Below are 16,877 nucleotides of genomic sequence, written 5' to 3'. Positions count from 1 at the left end.
TAAGTCTTGAGAAAATATGGGAAGTTCTGACTCCGGGGTTAAGGCTGCATTTAAATAGGTCCAGGTCTACTACCCCTTACAGCACTTTTTTACAACAGTGAAATACGAGGAAATTTGCTCAGAAATCTTTACTCATGGAAATTATAAGGATCAACAGAGCTTAGAAAATTATTGTATATTTCAATAGCCTTAAGAACTACTGGGCCGTGTCCAGAAAGTGGTGTGGGGGGACCCCTGGGCTCTCACTTGTGGGGTGCCTCTTCCCCCATGCTTTTTAACATCTATATGAAGCCGCTGGGAGAGATCATCAGGAGGGTTGGGCTGGGGGTTCATCAATACGCGGATGATACCCAACTCTACCTCTCTTTTAATTCAGAACCAGTGAAGGCGGTGAAGGTCCTGTGTGATTCTGGATTAATTGCAGTTTCTGGGTCACCTTCAAAGGTAGCCCCACATAGATCGCGTTGCAGTAGTCCAAGCAGGAGATTATCAGAGCATGCTCTGGTGAGACAGTCTGCAGGCAGCTCAAACGCAATTGTCCCTTTCTGGACAAAGAGGAGACCAACCAAGGGTGGCAGGGAGGACCAAGCTGGTTTTACTCTAGAGTAAGAGTTTTGAAGAGGAGCTGAATAGAAACCTGATTGCCATTGGAGACGGAGTGCGTTTAACCACACTGGCAGGAGAGGGAGACCGCCTGGGACCGGGCAAAGATGGCAACGGAGTGCGTCTCCCAGTAGATAAGGGCTGCTTTGTGGGTTCTGATTTCTGCAGGAAGAACAGACACATACTGGTAAGCTGCCGCTTTCTAAAAGGCATGCAGGACATAAGGAAATGAGAAAAGCAACAAGCAATTTGTATTGTAACATTACCCAATGATAATGATAATGATAATGATAATGATAATGATAATGATAATGATAATGATAATATACCTAGAAAGCTTATACTTAGTTGGTCTTTAAGGTGCTACTGGAATTATTTTTAAAAAAATTGGGGGGAAAGATTCTTTTAAAGCAGGCTTCCTCAACCTCAGCCCTCCCAATATTTTGGGCCTACAACTCCCATGATCCCTAGCTAGCAGGACCAGTGGTCAGGGATGATGGGAATTGTAGTCTCAAAACATCTGGCGGGCCAAGGTTGAGGAAGCCTGTTTTAAAGACTGTCTTAAGACAAAAATACTTAATTCTCTTAAGGGAGTTCTTTTTGGGCCATCTTTTAATAAAATAAATATAAATAAAACTTTCATATTTTTATTAATAATAACAATAATTTGTTATGTATACTCCACCCATCTAGCTGGGCTTCCCCAGCCACTCTGGGCCACTTCCAGCAGAATATTAAAATACAATGACAATTCGGACAATTCTGCAACTGAATAGAGGACGTGTGAAGCTGCTTTAGGTGTTCCGAGCTCTGGCCAAAGGGCCTACCTGATCTCCCAAACACAGGCTTCCTCAACCTCGACCCTACAGATGTTTTTGGCCTACAACTACCATGATCCCTAGCTAGCAGAAGCAGTGGTCGGAGATGATGGGAATTGTAGTCTCAAAACATCTGGAGGGCTGAGGTTGAGGAAGCCTGCCCAAACACATGGAACAGAAGGATTTCTAAGTTCAATTCATAGATGATGATAGTATTGGACTTCAAATACGCTACCTGAAAGACACACTGCTCTTAGGAGCCTCCCAAAGTGGCTGGGGAAACCCAGCCAGATGGGTGGGGTATAAATAATACATCATCATCATCATTATTATTAAAAAGTATTATTATTATTATTATTATTATTATTATTATTATTATTAACATCATCATTATTAAAGTGGTAGCTCTACTTACGCGCACCTCTGGTTACGTATCCTTCGGGATACGCACATGGCAAACGTGGAAGCATTTTCCTGGGTTTCGCAGTGTGCGCCTGCGCAAAAGTGCTCTACCACACTGTGCACCTGTGCAGAACAGACACCTTCAGTTGCAAAAACTTTGGGATCTGACCAGAGCTCCGGAATGGATCCCTGTCCGCAACCAAAGGTACCACTGTATTATTACAGTGGTACCTCGGGTTAAGAACTTAATTCGTTCTGGAGGTCTGTTCTTAACCTGAAACTGTTCTTAACCTGAAGCACCAATTTAGCTAATGGGGCCTCCTGCTGCCGCTGTGCCGCCGCTGCACAATTTCTGTTCTCATCCTGTAGCAAAGTTCTTAACCCGAGGTAATATTTCTGGGTTAGCGGAGTCTGTAACCTGAAGCGTATGTAACCTGAGGTACCACTGTATTATTATTATTATTATTATTATTATTATTATTATTATTATTATTAGATCTCCCTCCAGCCCTGTAAGAACTTTCTTGTTAAGTATGTTAGCTCTTCAGTTTGAACAGATATTAGTAATTGAAAAAGACTGAGTAAACCAACAGAAAAATATAAGATTCAGGTAGGTAGCTGTGTTGGTCTGATGCAGTCGAATAAAAAAAATAAAAAAATGGTCCAGTGGCACCTTAGAGACCAACTCAGTTTGTTCTGGGTATAAGCTTTTGTGTGCAGGCACACTTCTTCAGATACGTAAATTAAAAAATAAAAAAGTGGTCCAGTAGCACCTTAGGGACCAGCGAAATTTGTTCTGGGTCGAAGCTTTTGTGTGCATGCGCCTTTATTCAGATACCCGGAAACAGAAGTCCCTATAAGAACTAGTATGACAAGAGGCCTCCCAGCATTCTCCCAGGCCCATATAAGAACAGCATAAACAGTTGTGAGGCATCTGATCATAGCCTGCATTTTAATCAAGGCTTATATTTTGATCAGATTCCTGTATTCTAAAAATGAGCTTAAATTCACAAATGTTTCTTTCGAGGCAGGAAACCAGCAGGCAAGGTCTTTGTCAGAGGCCCCTTTGGTTTATTGCGGTCATAAAAAGGCTGAGAGCAAAAGGTCACTGACCCTACATATTACAGAATATAATTAAGCTGTAATAAAAGCGGCTAAATTAAGGATTAGTAAATAGTAAGGTTTTGCCATTTGGCCTCTCAACATACAAAGAGTCATTTGCCTAAAGGTCAAAAAGGTCAAAGTATCTGGCTGGCAAGAGGGGGAGTAAAGAGCCATTTTTAAAGCTGTTCCTTGTTCCTTTTGAATTGAGATCCTTTTACTCTGCAAAGATTTCTTTTCCTCTTAAAAGGTTATTTATGTTATGTATAATATGATATTCTGTTGCCTCAATGCAGTAAGCATCTAGAAAGTAATAAATGTTAGATTCTTATTTCATAGAATCATAGAATCATAGAAGAGTTGGAATAGACCACAAGGGCCATTGAGTCCAAACCCCTGCCAAGCAGGAAACACCATCAGAGCACTCCTGACATATGACCTCCAAAGAAGGAGCTCTTTCATAGATGGTGTGTGAGAAGGTGAACAAAAAGATCTGTTCAGATAAAATTAGAACCATTAGCCATCTGTTTTGCAGGGAATAGGGCAAGAGGGGCCAAAGGTTATCTGGTAATTAAGGTGCCTTGTAGAGGTTAATGGCTACTTGTTTGCCATTTATAAATAGAAGAAAATATAGCTCTCTGTCTCCCATAAAAGGTAATAGGAAATGGGTGTATCTTTTATGATTGGTTCTAGCAAACAGCCAATAGGAATTTCAACCAGGCTGATTGGACAAAGGCAGCCAAAGGGAGGAGAAAGGGGGCTGGATTGAGGAAATATAAGTGCTGGCCATAATGGCAGGAAGGCAGGCCAGAGCTTGGTAACCATATACCACTGTGCCTCTCATTTATTTGTCTGACAAATAAATTATTATTTTAATTTCTCTATTGCTGCGTTGAATATTTCATTCCAGCTAAGCGTTAACCACAAGCAGGGTGCTACAGTTGGGCCTGATGAGAGTTTACTGTTCCCAACCCTAATCCTGAGAAAGCCATCTAATTATCTTTTAATCTTAATTATCTTTGAATCTTGTTTTCAGGAGGTAATTTCATATTTGGTGTTAGCAGCCCTGAGCCGGGTTTCAGCCAGGGAGGGTGGGATACAAATAAAAGTTTATTATTGTTTATTATTATTATTATTACCAGACCCTGATATATAGTGGGAGGGTGGGGCGGGGTTTTTCTCCGAAGGGTAGTAGGACTCAATGGGTTTGGTCAACCTGTGGGCGACTGTGAACAACTGCAATTTAGTCCTGCAGGAAAAAGCAAGGGAGAGTATGCAGGTGACCAAAAATAGCCGAAATAAATAAATAAAAATGTCCAGTAGCACCTTAGAGACCAACTCAGTTTGTTCTGGGTCTAAGCTTTTGTGTGCAGGTGCTCTTCTTCAGGTACACGGAAACAGAAGTCACCAGACCCTTATATATAGTGGGAGGGTGGGGTGGGGTTTTTCTCAGAAGGGTAGTAGGAGATGTGTGATTTTATGGTTCTCAAAAGGAAACCTTCCTCTGCTTGTCCATATTGAGAGGATGCCAGTAAGGCTGAACCTTTCGGTAAAAAAGGATTACAGACCTGTGCCTCCATGATTGACATCTTCTTAATCCTTGTATTGCATAATAATAACACTTGGTTGTTGTGCGCAGGCAGACTTCTTCAGATACACTGAAACAGAAGTCCCCAGACCCTGATATACAGTGGGAGAAGTCACCAGACCTTTATATATAGTGGGAGGGTGGGGTGGGGTTTTTCTCCGAAGGGTAGTAGGACTCAATGGGTATGGTCAACCTGTTGGTGACTGTTAATGACTGCAATTAGTCCGACAGTAAAAAGCAAGGGATAGTATGCAGATGACCAAAAAGAGCTTTAGCATATGTCAGTGATGGCCAAACTCGGCCCTCCAGATGTTTGGGGACTACAATTCCCATCATCCCTGACCACTGGTCCTGTCAGCTAGGAATGATGGGAGTTGTAGTCCCAAAACAGCTGGAGGGCCAAGTTTGGCCATCACTGGCATATGCAATGAGACCAGAATCCAATATTTCTATTCAGACCAGGTCTCTCCATCGTTTTCAGTTGAGTAACAAATTGCAATTCAGCCACTCCTCTTTCAAGTCTCTTTCTGAAAATCTTTCGTAAGAAGACAGCTGCTTTCAGTGTATCTGAAGAAGTCTGCCTGCACATGACAGCCAAGTGTTATTATTATTGAATACAAGTATTAAGAAGATGTAATCCTCTCAATATGGACAAGCAGAGGAAGGTTTCCGTTTTGGAAGCATAAAATCACCCATCTCCTACTACCCTTCCGAGAGAAAACCCCACCCCACCCCTCCCTCCCACTATATATAAGGGTCTAGGGACTTCTGTTTCTGTCTATCTGAAGAAGTCTGCCTGCACACAGAAGCTTAGACCCAGAACAAACTGAGTTGGTCTCTAAGGCGCTGCTGGACAATTTATTACAAAAATAGAAATCAAGGTTCAGAAACAGGCCTGTACCATTAATAGTATCTGGAACATCATCCTTAAAACTGCTGTGAGAGAAGTGCTGTTATCGTCCTATCAAAACTATCAAGAGATCCATCAGCTTTGAGGAAGCCATTGGTATTTTTATTAAACCAACAACCTGCCCGGAACCCAAATGCAGCCGACCCACCTGTGCCGTTTCTGGTGAGATGTTTCCTGGCAGAGAGGCGGCCGCCTTCAGTCGGTCCGTGCTGCAGCGGCACATGGGAACTTTGGGCATGTGGGCCGGGGAACTGACAGCGCTGCTGGGAGCTGAACAGGGATAGAGGGGAGATTCTGTAAAGTTGGGAATTTGGCAGGGCAAACAGATCACTGAGGGAGAAAGCAGGTGGGGAAAGAAGACAGAGAGAGGAGGAAAGGAGAGACTCTAAACCAGGGGTCAGCAAACTTTTTCAGCACTGTCCCTCAGACCTTGTGGGGGGCTGGACTAGATTTTGAAGGGGGCGGGGGAAGAACAAATTCCTATACCCCACAAATCACCCAGAGGTGCATTTTAAATAAAAGGGCACATTCTACTCATGTCAAAACACGCTGATTCCTGGACCGTCCAAGGGCCGGATTGAGAAGGAGATGGGACCGTATCTGGCCCACAGACCTTAGTTTGCCTACTCATGTTTTGTACTGTGCAATTTCCTCGGGAGGCTGGCGTGCGGAAGTGGAAGCACACATCATAATAAAATAAATGTAAGAAAAGTCAACAGTGGATGCATGATGTGCAGGACTTTAAGAAAACAACAGAGCAGCTGTGTTTGAAATGCAATGTAGTGGGGGGATAGGGGTATGAGGGAAGGCATTCCAGCTTCTTATAGAATCAAATAGAATCCGGGCAAAATTGACTGCCGTGTAGGTATGTGATTTGTACCTCCTTGGCAGACAGGCCCAATATGGTTCCCACAAAGGATCTCCACCAGTGTCCCAGAAAGAACACAGTTTTTCAAATTTCCAGCAGCAGGTCTAGCTGCAGTACAGTAGTACCTTGGTTCTTAAATGCCAAAAGCCCTGAAGGAAGCGTTCCGGTTTCTGGACGTTTTTCGGAAGCTGGATGTCCGATGCAGCTGTCGGTGATTGTTTCCGGGGCTCCTGCACCAATCAGAAGCCGCGCCTTGGCTTTTGAACATTTCAGGAGTCCAACGGAATTCCGGAACAGATGAAGTTTGGTGCTTTGGTTTTTGCTCTATTTGGCGGTTTGTTTTTTTTAAGGTTTTTTCAGTTCATTTGTTTTTGTGACTGTGCAGAACCCAGTTCAGCTCCTGTTGGATTGATTGTGTGACTGCGGAAATGGATCAAAGCCCCGCATCCAAACAATGACTTTAGCTACTGATAGATGGATGGATTGTGTGACTGTGGATTTTTTTTTTTTTTGTAATTGTAATTTACACTAAATCCTATTTGGAACCAAAATTGATCTTTAAAGACTCACAACAAAGAGTAGTAGTGATAGAAATAAATGTACAAGGAGAAAGGATTATAGCCATTGGTATATATGCTCCAAATGAGAAGAAGAGTGAGTTTTACCAAACCTTAGAAGGGAAACTATTGGAGTATGTGGGAGAAAAGATTATATTATTAGGGGACCAGAATGGTGTGGTAGCCCCAGATCTGGACAGAACTAAAAAGACCCCAAAAAGGAAACAAATGAAATTACCAACAACTTTCTTTCAGTTAACAGAAATGTTGAGTATAGATGATGTATGGAGAACTCAAAATCCATTTAAGAAGGAATTCACATACTTCTCATACCCTAAAAGCACAGCTGGAAGGAACCGGAGGAATCCCAGCCTGCACAGGTGTCCCCGCCTCCAGGGCCGGCTGAGCTGGGGCAGGGCCTTAAATATGAAGCGCCTGCACCAGATGAATCCACTCTGGCTCCGGAGGTGATTGAGGACCCATTGCCTGCAGGTGCGCCTCTCCCAGCCCTGTCAGGGGAAGGTGAGCCTCCCCCTGGGTCCAGTAACCCTCCAGCCTCTCCTGAGCTGCAGAGGCTGAGGGCAGAGAGGTGGAGGGAACTGGGTTCTCTCAGGAGGAATGCTCGCCTTAAGGCCAGGAGAGGGGTCACCTGTGGGCCGGGACCGCCCCTGGCCTCAGAGAAGATAAAGGCCAGTCAGCCCGGTCCCAGGTTGTGGGAGCAACGTCGTTGGAAATGCCTCACGGTAAACTCCCCCCCCCCCGGGGACCAGCACAGTTTGGGGTGCGTTCGGGAAGAGCCGGAAGCCATGGCCGATCTGGCAGCTGAATTGGTGGCATTGGCCCAGGAAAACCAGGCCTTGACTCACACTGTTCAGCAGCTAAGCAATGTGGTTACGGTGCTTCAGCAGCAGTTAGACGCCTTACTGGCTCCTGGGGCCGACGCCCCAGTTCCTGGCAAGTACCCAGTGGCCCTGCCAGAGAAATTTGATGGGTCTCTGGCCAGCTTTCCCATGTTCCTCACCCAGGCCAAGCTGTATATTCAGGGGCGAGCCCGGAATTTTCCTGACGATCGCACCAAGATGCACTTCTTGATCAGTTTGTTAAAGGACCAGGCGGCCAAGTGGGCCTTGCCACTGCTCCGGCAAGACTCTCCTTTGCTAACAGACCATGTGGGGTTCTGTAACCACTTGGAGACTGCGTTTGGCAACCCTCTGAAGGGGAGCCAAGCCAATTGGGTGATTCGTCGGTTGAGACAGGGCAAGTCCACAGCCGCCGCCTACGCCACAGAATTTTGGCTGTTGGCACAGGACTTGTCTTGGAATGACTCTGCACTTCGGGACCAGTATCTCGAGGGACTGTCGGACGAGATACTGGACCAGCTGGCCACGATGGATCGCCCCACCACGCTGGACGCCCTCATTCAGCGGAGCCTGCAGATAGATGATCGGTTGGAGGACCGTCGCCAGGCCCAGGACCGCCGGCACTCCCGGCTCTTGGCTCCAGTCCTTCCCAGCAGGTCCACGGCCACAGCCAAGTTGCTGGACGAGCCAGCACAGCTCGGGGCAGCGCGAACTCGCCTCTCCCCCTCGGAGAAGATGCGGCATCAGGAGGGCAACCTGTGTCTCTACTGCGGTGGGAGTGGACATTACGCCCGATCCTGTCCCGAGAAGATGCAGGCTGCAGGGAAACTGCCAACCCCGGTAGTCGAAGGCCGTGGATACCCGGGGTCCCAAACCATGCAAGAGGGGCCCTCACTGGTGGAATTGCAACACCTCATGGTTCCGGTGCGCCTATACCCCCCTGGCGGGCCCTGGATTCTCACCCATGCTCTGGTGGATTCAGGGGCAACCCGCTCGTATATGGACTCTGCCTTTGCCGCCCATCATCAGGTGCCACTCCAGGATAAACCAGAACCGGTACAGGTGGAGGCAATTGACGGGCGGCTCCTGTGCTCGGGCGCCGTTACTCAGGAGACACAGCCCTTGGTTCTGTGTCACCAGCAGCACTGGGAGATGCGAACTTTGGACATTGCTACCATGCCCCGGTTTCCCCTGGTGCTCGGGATGGACTGGCTGGAGGCTCACAATGTTCAGATTGACTGGGTCAATCGGACTGTGCACTTCCCAGACCCGTGTCCCCATGCTCGGTCCGAGATGCTAGCGGCCGCCCCCACTGGGGAGGCTGTGTCAACGCTCTCTGCTGTCTACCAGTACTACCAAGATGAGCTCGAGGAACGGGGGGCAGACCAGCTGCAGCCCCATCGGTTTTTCGACTGCGGCATAGACCTCCAGCCCGGGGCGCCCCTGCCTGTGAGTCGCCTATACTCTCTTACGGAGCCAGAGCACGAAGCTTTGCAGGACGTCCTTCGCAAGAACCTGGAGCGTGGGTTCATTTGGCCTTCCACCTCGCCTACCACTGCTCCAGTGCTCTTCGTTAAGAAGAAGTGTGGGGAGCTTCGTCTTTGCCATGACTACCGGGCCCTGAACAAGATTACTATCCCAGACTGGTACCCCTTGCCCCTCATCTCGGAGTTGCTGGAGCGGGTGCAAGGGGCGCAGGTGTTCACCAAGCTAGACCTCCAGGAGGCCTACAATTTAATTCGGATCTGAGCCGGGGATGAGTGGAAAACAGCATTCGGGACCCGGTATGGGCAGTACGAATACCTGATAATGCCCTTCGGATTGTGCAACGCGCCTGCTGTGTTCCAACGGTACATCAACCACGTGTTCCAGGACTTGCTAGACAAGTACGTGGTGGTGTACTTAGATGACATTCTGATTTTCTCCCATGACCCGGCTCACCACAAGGGTCATGTCCGGACTGTGCTGCAGCGCTTGCGGAGCACCGCCTGTATGCGAAGCTCAGCAAATACGAGTTCCATCAGCGGTCAGTGGACTTCCTTGGTCACCAACTCTCTCCAGATGGGGTGCAGATGGATCCTGGGAAGGTGCCAGCAGTTCAGGAATGGGCGGCACCTCGGAACTGCAAGGACCTACAGCGATTCCTGGGGTTCGCCAACTATTACCAGACCTTTATTGCAGATTATGCTCATCGCACCACCCCATTGACCCGGCTGCTGCGCCCCAAGACGCCATTTTCCTGGGACAAGGAGGCAGAGGAGGCGTTTCACGGGTTGAAAGCCAGAGGATCTTGCAACATCCTGATCCCTCTCGACCTTTTGTGGTAGAGACCGACGCCTCGAGGACGGCTTTCGGTGCCGTCTTGTCCCAGCAGCACGGTCCTCATGCTCCACTTTTACCCTGCGCCTTCTATTCCCGCCAGCACCTTCCGGCGGAGCGTAACTATACCGTGTGGGAGCGGGAACTACTGGCCATCAAGGTGGCCTTTGAGGTCTGGCGCCACCATCTTGAGGGGGCACGACACCCGGTGGAGGTGAGAACCGACCACCGGAACCTGGAGTACCTCCAGACCACCCGCAAACTGAACCAAAGGCAGATCCGGTGGGCGTTGTTCTTCTCCCGGTTCCAGTTCCGGATCTGCTACATCCCTAGCTCCCAAAACCAGAAGGCAGATGCCCTGTCCTGGAAACTTGAAGACATGGCAGACACGGTACAGCAAGCAGTACCAACCACGTTCCTGGCCACTCAGGAGGCTGATCCACTGCAGGCTCGGGTGCGGGAACAGCAGCGGGTCGACGCTTGGGCTCAAGAACGACTCCGGGAACTGGCCGAAGGGTCATGCCCTCAGTATCCGGGGCTGGTCTTGCACCAGGGCCTTCTGCTGCACCATAGTCGCCTGTACATCCCACCAGGGCCACTGCGGGCTGAGGTTCTCCGGATGACCCATGATGCCCCAGCAGCGGGACACTTTGGGCTGTCTTGGACCACCCATCTGGTAAGCCGGGAGTTTTGGTGGCCCTGCCTGAAGGCTGACGTGGCTCGCTATGTCACTGGTTGTGACGTCTGCCGGCGGGTCAAGGGCCCTACCGGACAACCCCCCGGCCTACTTCAGACGTTGCCAGTCCCACCACGTCCTTGGCACACGGTTTCGCTGGACTTTGTGATGGACTTACCCCCGTCTCATGGCTGTACCTGCCTCCTAGTTTTCTCCGACCATTTCACTAAGATGGTGCACTGTGCCCCCTGCCCATCCGTACCCACAGCTAATTAAACCGCTCAGCTATACCTTCAGCATGTCTTCCGCCTGCATGGCCTACCTGAGCGTGTGGTGTCCGACCAGGGCGTTCAGTTCACATCCCGTTTCTGGCGAGCGTTGCACTAGACCCTCGGGACAGAGGTCTGTCTATCGTCAGCCTACCACCCACAGACCGATGGCCAGACGGAACGGGCAAACGCGGTGGTGGAGCAGTACCTCTGGTGTTACTGCAGCTACCAGCAGGATGACTGGGTCGACCACCTACCGTTGGCAGAGTTCGCTTACAACAACGCGGTGACTGTGTCCACCCAGCAGACCCTGTTCCAGGCCAGTTACGGTTACCATCCGCGGTTGTTCCCGGATGTGCTGCCGGCATCCGCGGTCCCTGTGGTGACAGAGTGGCTTCAGGAGCTCCAGTCTCAGCAACAACTATTGATGGAGCAACTGCGCCAGGCCAAGGAGGCATACAAGGCCCAGGCCGACCGCCACCGCCAGGTGGGGCTGGAACTCCACATTGGAGACCTGGTATGGCTCTCCACTCGTCACCTCCACCCCTCTCGGCCTTCGCGGAAGCTGGACGCCCGCTTCACCGGCCCGTTTCCCATCATGGACCAGGTCTCGCCTGTAGCATTCTGTCTCCGCTTGCCCGCAACCCTGAAGGTTCACCCGCTATTCCACAGGTCACTTCTGAGTCCGGTGGCCCCGCCCGACGAGTTCCACCCGAACCGTCCCCAACCGCAGCCAGTTTTGGTTCAGGGGGAGCCCAAGTACGAGGTGGAACGCCTTCTGGACTCCCGATGGCGAGTGGGATTTGCCCATGCTCCTAGCATCATGGAACTGGGCTGTCACAAGGCAAGTTGAGTACAGTGATACCTAATAATAATAATAATAATAATAATAAACACAATACAGCATTAAACATTAAAAACTTCACTTACACCTTGGTTCTCAAACTTAATCCCTTCAGGGTTTTGTGAGCCAGTGCCGGCTGATGTTTGCCACCTGCGCTACAGACTTTCCCACTCCACGGAGCCAGGTGTGCTTCATGGTTAGCCTGCTTGTGGATCCGGCACCTTCCTGGGTTACTCCATATCTTGAGGCCAACAACCCCCTGCTGGGGAATCTAGACTACTTTATCATCACCCTGGAGGGCATGTTCGGGGAGCTGAACCGTGCCCAGACCGCTGAGATGGCCCTGCAGAACCTCCGGCAGGGTGCTCGCTCGGTTACTGAGTACGCCGCAGAGTTCCGTTGGTGGGCTGAGGACACCCTGTGGAATGAAGCTGCCCGTTAGTTCCACTTCCGCCAGGAACTTCATCCATGCCTCAAAGACAAACTGGTGCGAGCGACCCCCCCCCCCAGCAGCCCTGACAGACTTTATCACACTTTGCATTAACATCGATACACGCCTGTCTGAGAGTGATTCCGAGTGCCGCTCGAGGGGGCCCCCAGAGCCCAATGCGGCGGTGGGGCTTGAGGAGGAGCCCATGCAAGTGGGTGCGGCCCACTGCTCTCTCTCCAGTCAAGAGAAAAGCCAGAGTTGGGCCCTGGGACTGTGCTTGTACTGCGGAGAGGGAGGCAATTTCGTGTCAGGGTGCCCGGCAAAGAGGTTCACGCCGGGAAGCAACAAGTCCCGGCTGTGCTAGGAGGGGCTCAGCCGGGGCCCAGTCGCTGCGCCCCCCATTTCCTGCTCCCTATCCGCATTCTCCTTTCCCAGTGGGGCATGCTGGCCCTGGAGGCAATGATTGATTCTGGAGCCTCTGGCGTCTTCATGGACATCAGTGTCACCGAGAAGTACCAGGTACCATCTGTAGTAAAAGCATCACCTGTTCCAGTGGTTGGCCTGGACGGGACCCCCTCACACTGGGACCCATTACCCATGACACCTGCCCGCTGGCCATGTTGGTGGCACGCCGGCACCAGGAACTATTAACATTTGAACTGGTTCAGACCCCACATTTTTTCAGTGGTCCTCGGGAGCCTCTGGTTGGCCTGGCATGACCCCGCCATTTCCTGGGCTCAACAGACACTGTGTTTCTCATCGTCTTTCTGCCATGACGTCTGTGCCCAGCCCCCTGTGTTGCCTCCATCACAGCCGGAATCCGCGAACCCCCACCGACTGGCCCCCACTTCTTCCACTTTGCATGAGACCACCCCAGACAGAACAGGGCCACCGGACGCTGGCACTACCAGGATTTGGCAGACGTATTCGAGAAGAAAGAGGCTGAGGTGTTGCCACCCCCAGGGCTCCGCTAGGGGCGCCTTGGAAGATGGCCAACAATACCATCTCTCCAGCTCCCACGAGGTAATTTAGAGGCTGAGATGGGAGTAATCAGCCTCCCAAATTCTTCCCGGTGGAAGGGAAGATGCGTTCTCATCCGCGGCTGCCCACAAACCACCCCCGAGTTCGTAAAGAAGGAGGGGGTGGGGGCACTGGATGGAAAGCCCTCGAGGGAGTTCGGAGCTCCTGTACGCTGTCTCTGTGAGCACTTCAAGTTCCATTTCTTAAGATAAAAGATTGGATTTAGGAATTTTGGACATGCTTCGGGCGAAGAAAGGGTAATTAATCTGCCAGCTACAGCCACTGAGGTGTCAAGAGTGACAGGAAGAAGAAAAATAACATCAAAGAATAACATCTAAACCGGTATGTTGGAACGGAACGGAAAGGAGGGGGGATAAAACGTTTTCTTTTTCTGCTACGATAATACCTAACAACGCCCCCCCCCCCAAGAACCGTCTACATTACTTATAGCAAGTGAGATCGGAAAATATAAACTGTGTGGAAATAATAATATTAATAAATATTAATAATATTAACTAAAGCCTTTGTTCTTAGAAATACTTGGAAGAAGATAAAAGACTCTTCTGTGACGCACTTTTAATCGGGATCCGCCATTATGAGACAGACTGAGTTGCAGAGATTAATAGTCATAGGGGGAGGCGAGCTCTTACTTTATTATTATATCTGTATTTCAAGTCCGATTTGGCAAACCTCCCCTGGAAAGTCTAATGTTTGGTGCAACCTGTCTCAGAAAATTAATGAGCAAACGCCTAGATTTTATTTCATCAGAATTGAGAGAAGATGGCATCTGCCACTAGAGAAGGACTTTTGGATTGATTTGACATAAACACCAACATGTGAGGACATACTGTAAATAAAAGACTTACCAACTGCAGGGAAAAAAAGAGAGTCATACAAAGTTCACACAGAAGCATATTATTGCTCATTTCAGCTCGCCTGTGGAAACAACTCAGAGGCTATGAAAGAAAGAAGGATAACAGCAGGAACATTTAAAGAAGAAACTATTGGACACTCAAAGCAGTAGAAAAATAAGATGATTGGACCCCACTGAACTTGAAGCATGAGAAGCCCCAACAAAAATTTATAATTTGGCAAAATATTTGGACTTTATTATATGTATTTGCATAATTTGGAATATTTAATGTGATTGGATTGGATTGTTAAAATGGAAAACTTAATAAAAAATATTATAAAAAAGAGGTGTTGCCACCCCATCGGACTTATGATTGCCCTACTCACTTGCAGCTCAGAGCAGAGATTCCCTTCGGCCGCATTTATGACTTGTCGGCTCCTTAGCTAGGGGCCCTTCAAGAGTACCTAGACGACAACCTTGCCAGGGGTTTCATTCGCCCCTCCACGTCCCCTGCTGGGACCGCCATCTTCTAAGTTAAAAAGAAGTACAGCAGGCTATGTCCATGTATCGACTACCGAAAGCTGAACCAAGTTACCATCAAGAATCGCTACCCCCTGCCGTTAATTCCTGAATTGTTCGAGAGGCTGCAGGATGCGAAGGTTTTTACCAAGTTGGATCTACGCGGGGTGTACAACCTGGTTCGGATCCGGGAGGAAAACAGTGTTCCGAACCCGGTACGGCCAGTTTGAGTCATGCCCTTTGGACTGTGCAATGTGCCGGCCACGTTCCAGCACTTCGTAAATGATGTTTTTCGTGACTTACTGGAACAATTCATGGTCATTGTTAAAGTTTCTGGGTCACAAATCCTTTGACCCACTGAGTCTGCTGCAACGGCCCTGCAATAAATCTGATTTATTGGCACTCCAACAAACTTCAGTGGCACCCACACGCTACAACTCGCGCGTTGCCACTCTTCTCAGTTGCCGGATAACAGCAGAGTTCACCCACAGCATAAAATAGCTTGTCTGTATCGACGTGGTGTCTTCAATAACTCAGTGCGACACCAGTGTTTCTAATCTATCACTCTTTATTTAGAAGCATAACAAACAGAATAGAAAACCTACAGAATCTAGCTGCATGTTCGCAGCTTCCTGTCTCTAACAAAAACGAAACTACCTCGCCCACATTCTCAGACTGCTCTCCAGAGAGAGCTCAGCCCCCACAGAGCACAGATCAAAGGAAAATGCCTGGATCATGTAGGCAGTATTCGAATTTCAGCTCCTGTCGTCCGAGCTGATAAGGCTCATCTTCCTTTGAGCCCAGCAGAGCATTAAAACAATGCCACAACGCCACAGCGGAAGGATGAGACAGGTACGGGCTACATTGCTATACTTTATTACTAAGCTATGCAGAGCGCAAAGAAAAACACATCTCCTCTCTGTGAGAAGCAGAGAGCAACTGAACAAAGGAAACGAAAGAACAAAGGAAACAGGAAACCAGTAACGTCACATCCCGTCTCCCTTTCCCGTGAGAATCCAACAGTATCTGGACTCTGTGGAATGTAAACAGTCCTGGGACTGCAAGCAGCTGCTCAGTGAGGAAACAGAAACTAACAGGCAGTGCACCCAGTGAATCAGAAGGCTTCCTGGAGTGTTAACTCTTGACTGTCTAGAACCACAGCAGTCGTGTACTTGGATGACGTATTGATATTTTCAACGTCCCCAGAGGAGACGTGTGAATGACTGTCTGCATTTTTTTCAAATTAATGAGATGTTTAGAAAAGATTTAAATGAAAGGGGCTTTGCTGATAAAGAATCCAAATTTCAGACTGACATATTAAATAATGACTGTAAGATCTTAGCAAAAATGTATAAGATATTGCTGGAATGGTATACGAAGGATGAGGAGGTAAAATCTGTTATGATTGATTGGGCCAAAGATATAGGACATAATATACAAATGGAGGAATGGGAAAGACTTTGGAAAGATGGTTTAAGATTTACTGCATGTACTGCTATAAAAGAAAATGTTATGAAGATGATGTTAAGTTAGCAAAAATGTATAAGATAAGTAACAAATGTTGGAAATGTAAAGACAAGGAAGGCACTTTTTTCATATGTGGTGGGAGTGTAAGAAGGTAAAATGCTTCTGGGAAATGATTTATAATGAATTGAAGAAAATGTTGAAATATACATTTACTAAGAAACCAGAAGCGTTTTTACTAGGTATTACAGGGAATGAGATAAACAAGAAAGAGAAGAAGTTATTCTTATACGCAGTGACTGCAGCAAGAATATTGATGGCCCAGAAATGGAAACAAGAGGAGCTGCCAACGATAGAAGATTGGAGAGTCAAAATGATGGACTATGTGGAATTGGACAGAATGACAGGAAGGATTCGGAATCGACGAGATCAAAGATTTACAGAAGATTGGGAGAGGTTTATTCAATATTTGCAAAAACTAAGTGATAACCAGATTACGTTTGTAAGTTTTAAGGAAGCTCTGTGATGTGAAAATCTAATAATAAGTATAAACAATGAAATTGAACCTACCAGAATAAATAACAATAAGTAGGATTGTGTTAAAAGTTATAAAATGAAGGAAGTTCAGACAAATTGAGGGAAGTCAAAAAAATGGAATTAAGAGGTAATTAAGAAGTTTGAATGTACAACTTTGTTTTCTTTTTTTATTTGTAAACCAATAAAAATATAATTAAAAAAAACAAAACAATTTCCTCCAAGGAACCTGGGAGCAGGAC

The 16,877-nt window shown here is 48.1% G+C and overlaps 1 protein-coding gene across 1 annotated transcript in view; it reads right to left on the bottom strand.

Moving 5' to 3' along the window:
• The window catches only part of LOC128405989 (ensconsin-like), a 168,548-nt gene that overhangs the window by 37,322 nt on the left and 114,349 nt on the right, over window positions 1–16,877 (bottom strand). The window contains exons 11-12 of the mRNA XM_053373042.1: window positions 5,571–5,692; window positions 638–765 (exon numbers count right to left, since the gene is read on the bottom strand). Of these exons, the coding sequence (XP_053229017.1) occupies window positions 638–765; window positions 5,571–5,692 (250 nt within the window). The remainder of the gene's footprint in view (window positions 1–637; window positions 766–5,570; window positions 5,693–16,877) is intronic.

This window comes from Podarcis raffonei, chromosome W (genome assembly GCF_027172205.1).
Source record: "Podarcis raffonei isolate rPodRaf1 chromosome W, rPodRaf1.pri, whole genome shotgun sequence".
NCBI classification, from domain to species: domain Eukaryota; kingdom Metazoa; phylum Chordata; class Lepidosauria; order Squamata; family Lacertidae; genus Podarcis; species Podarcis raffonei.
The sequence above is the reverse complement of the archived record's forward strand: the minus strand, read 5'-3'. Positions and strand labels throughout refer to the sequence as shown.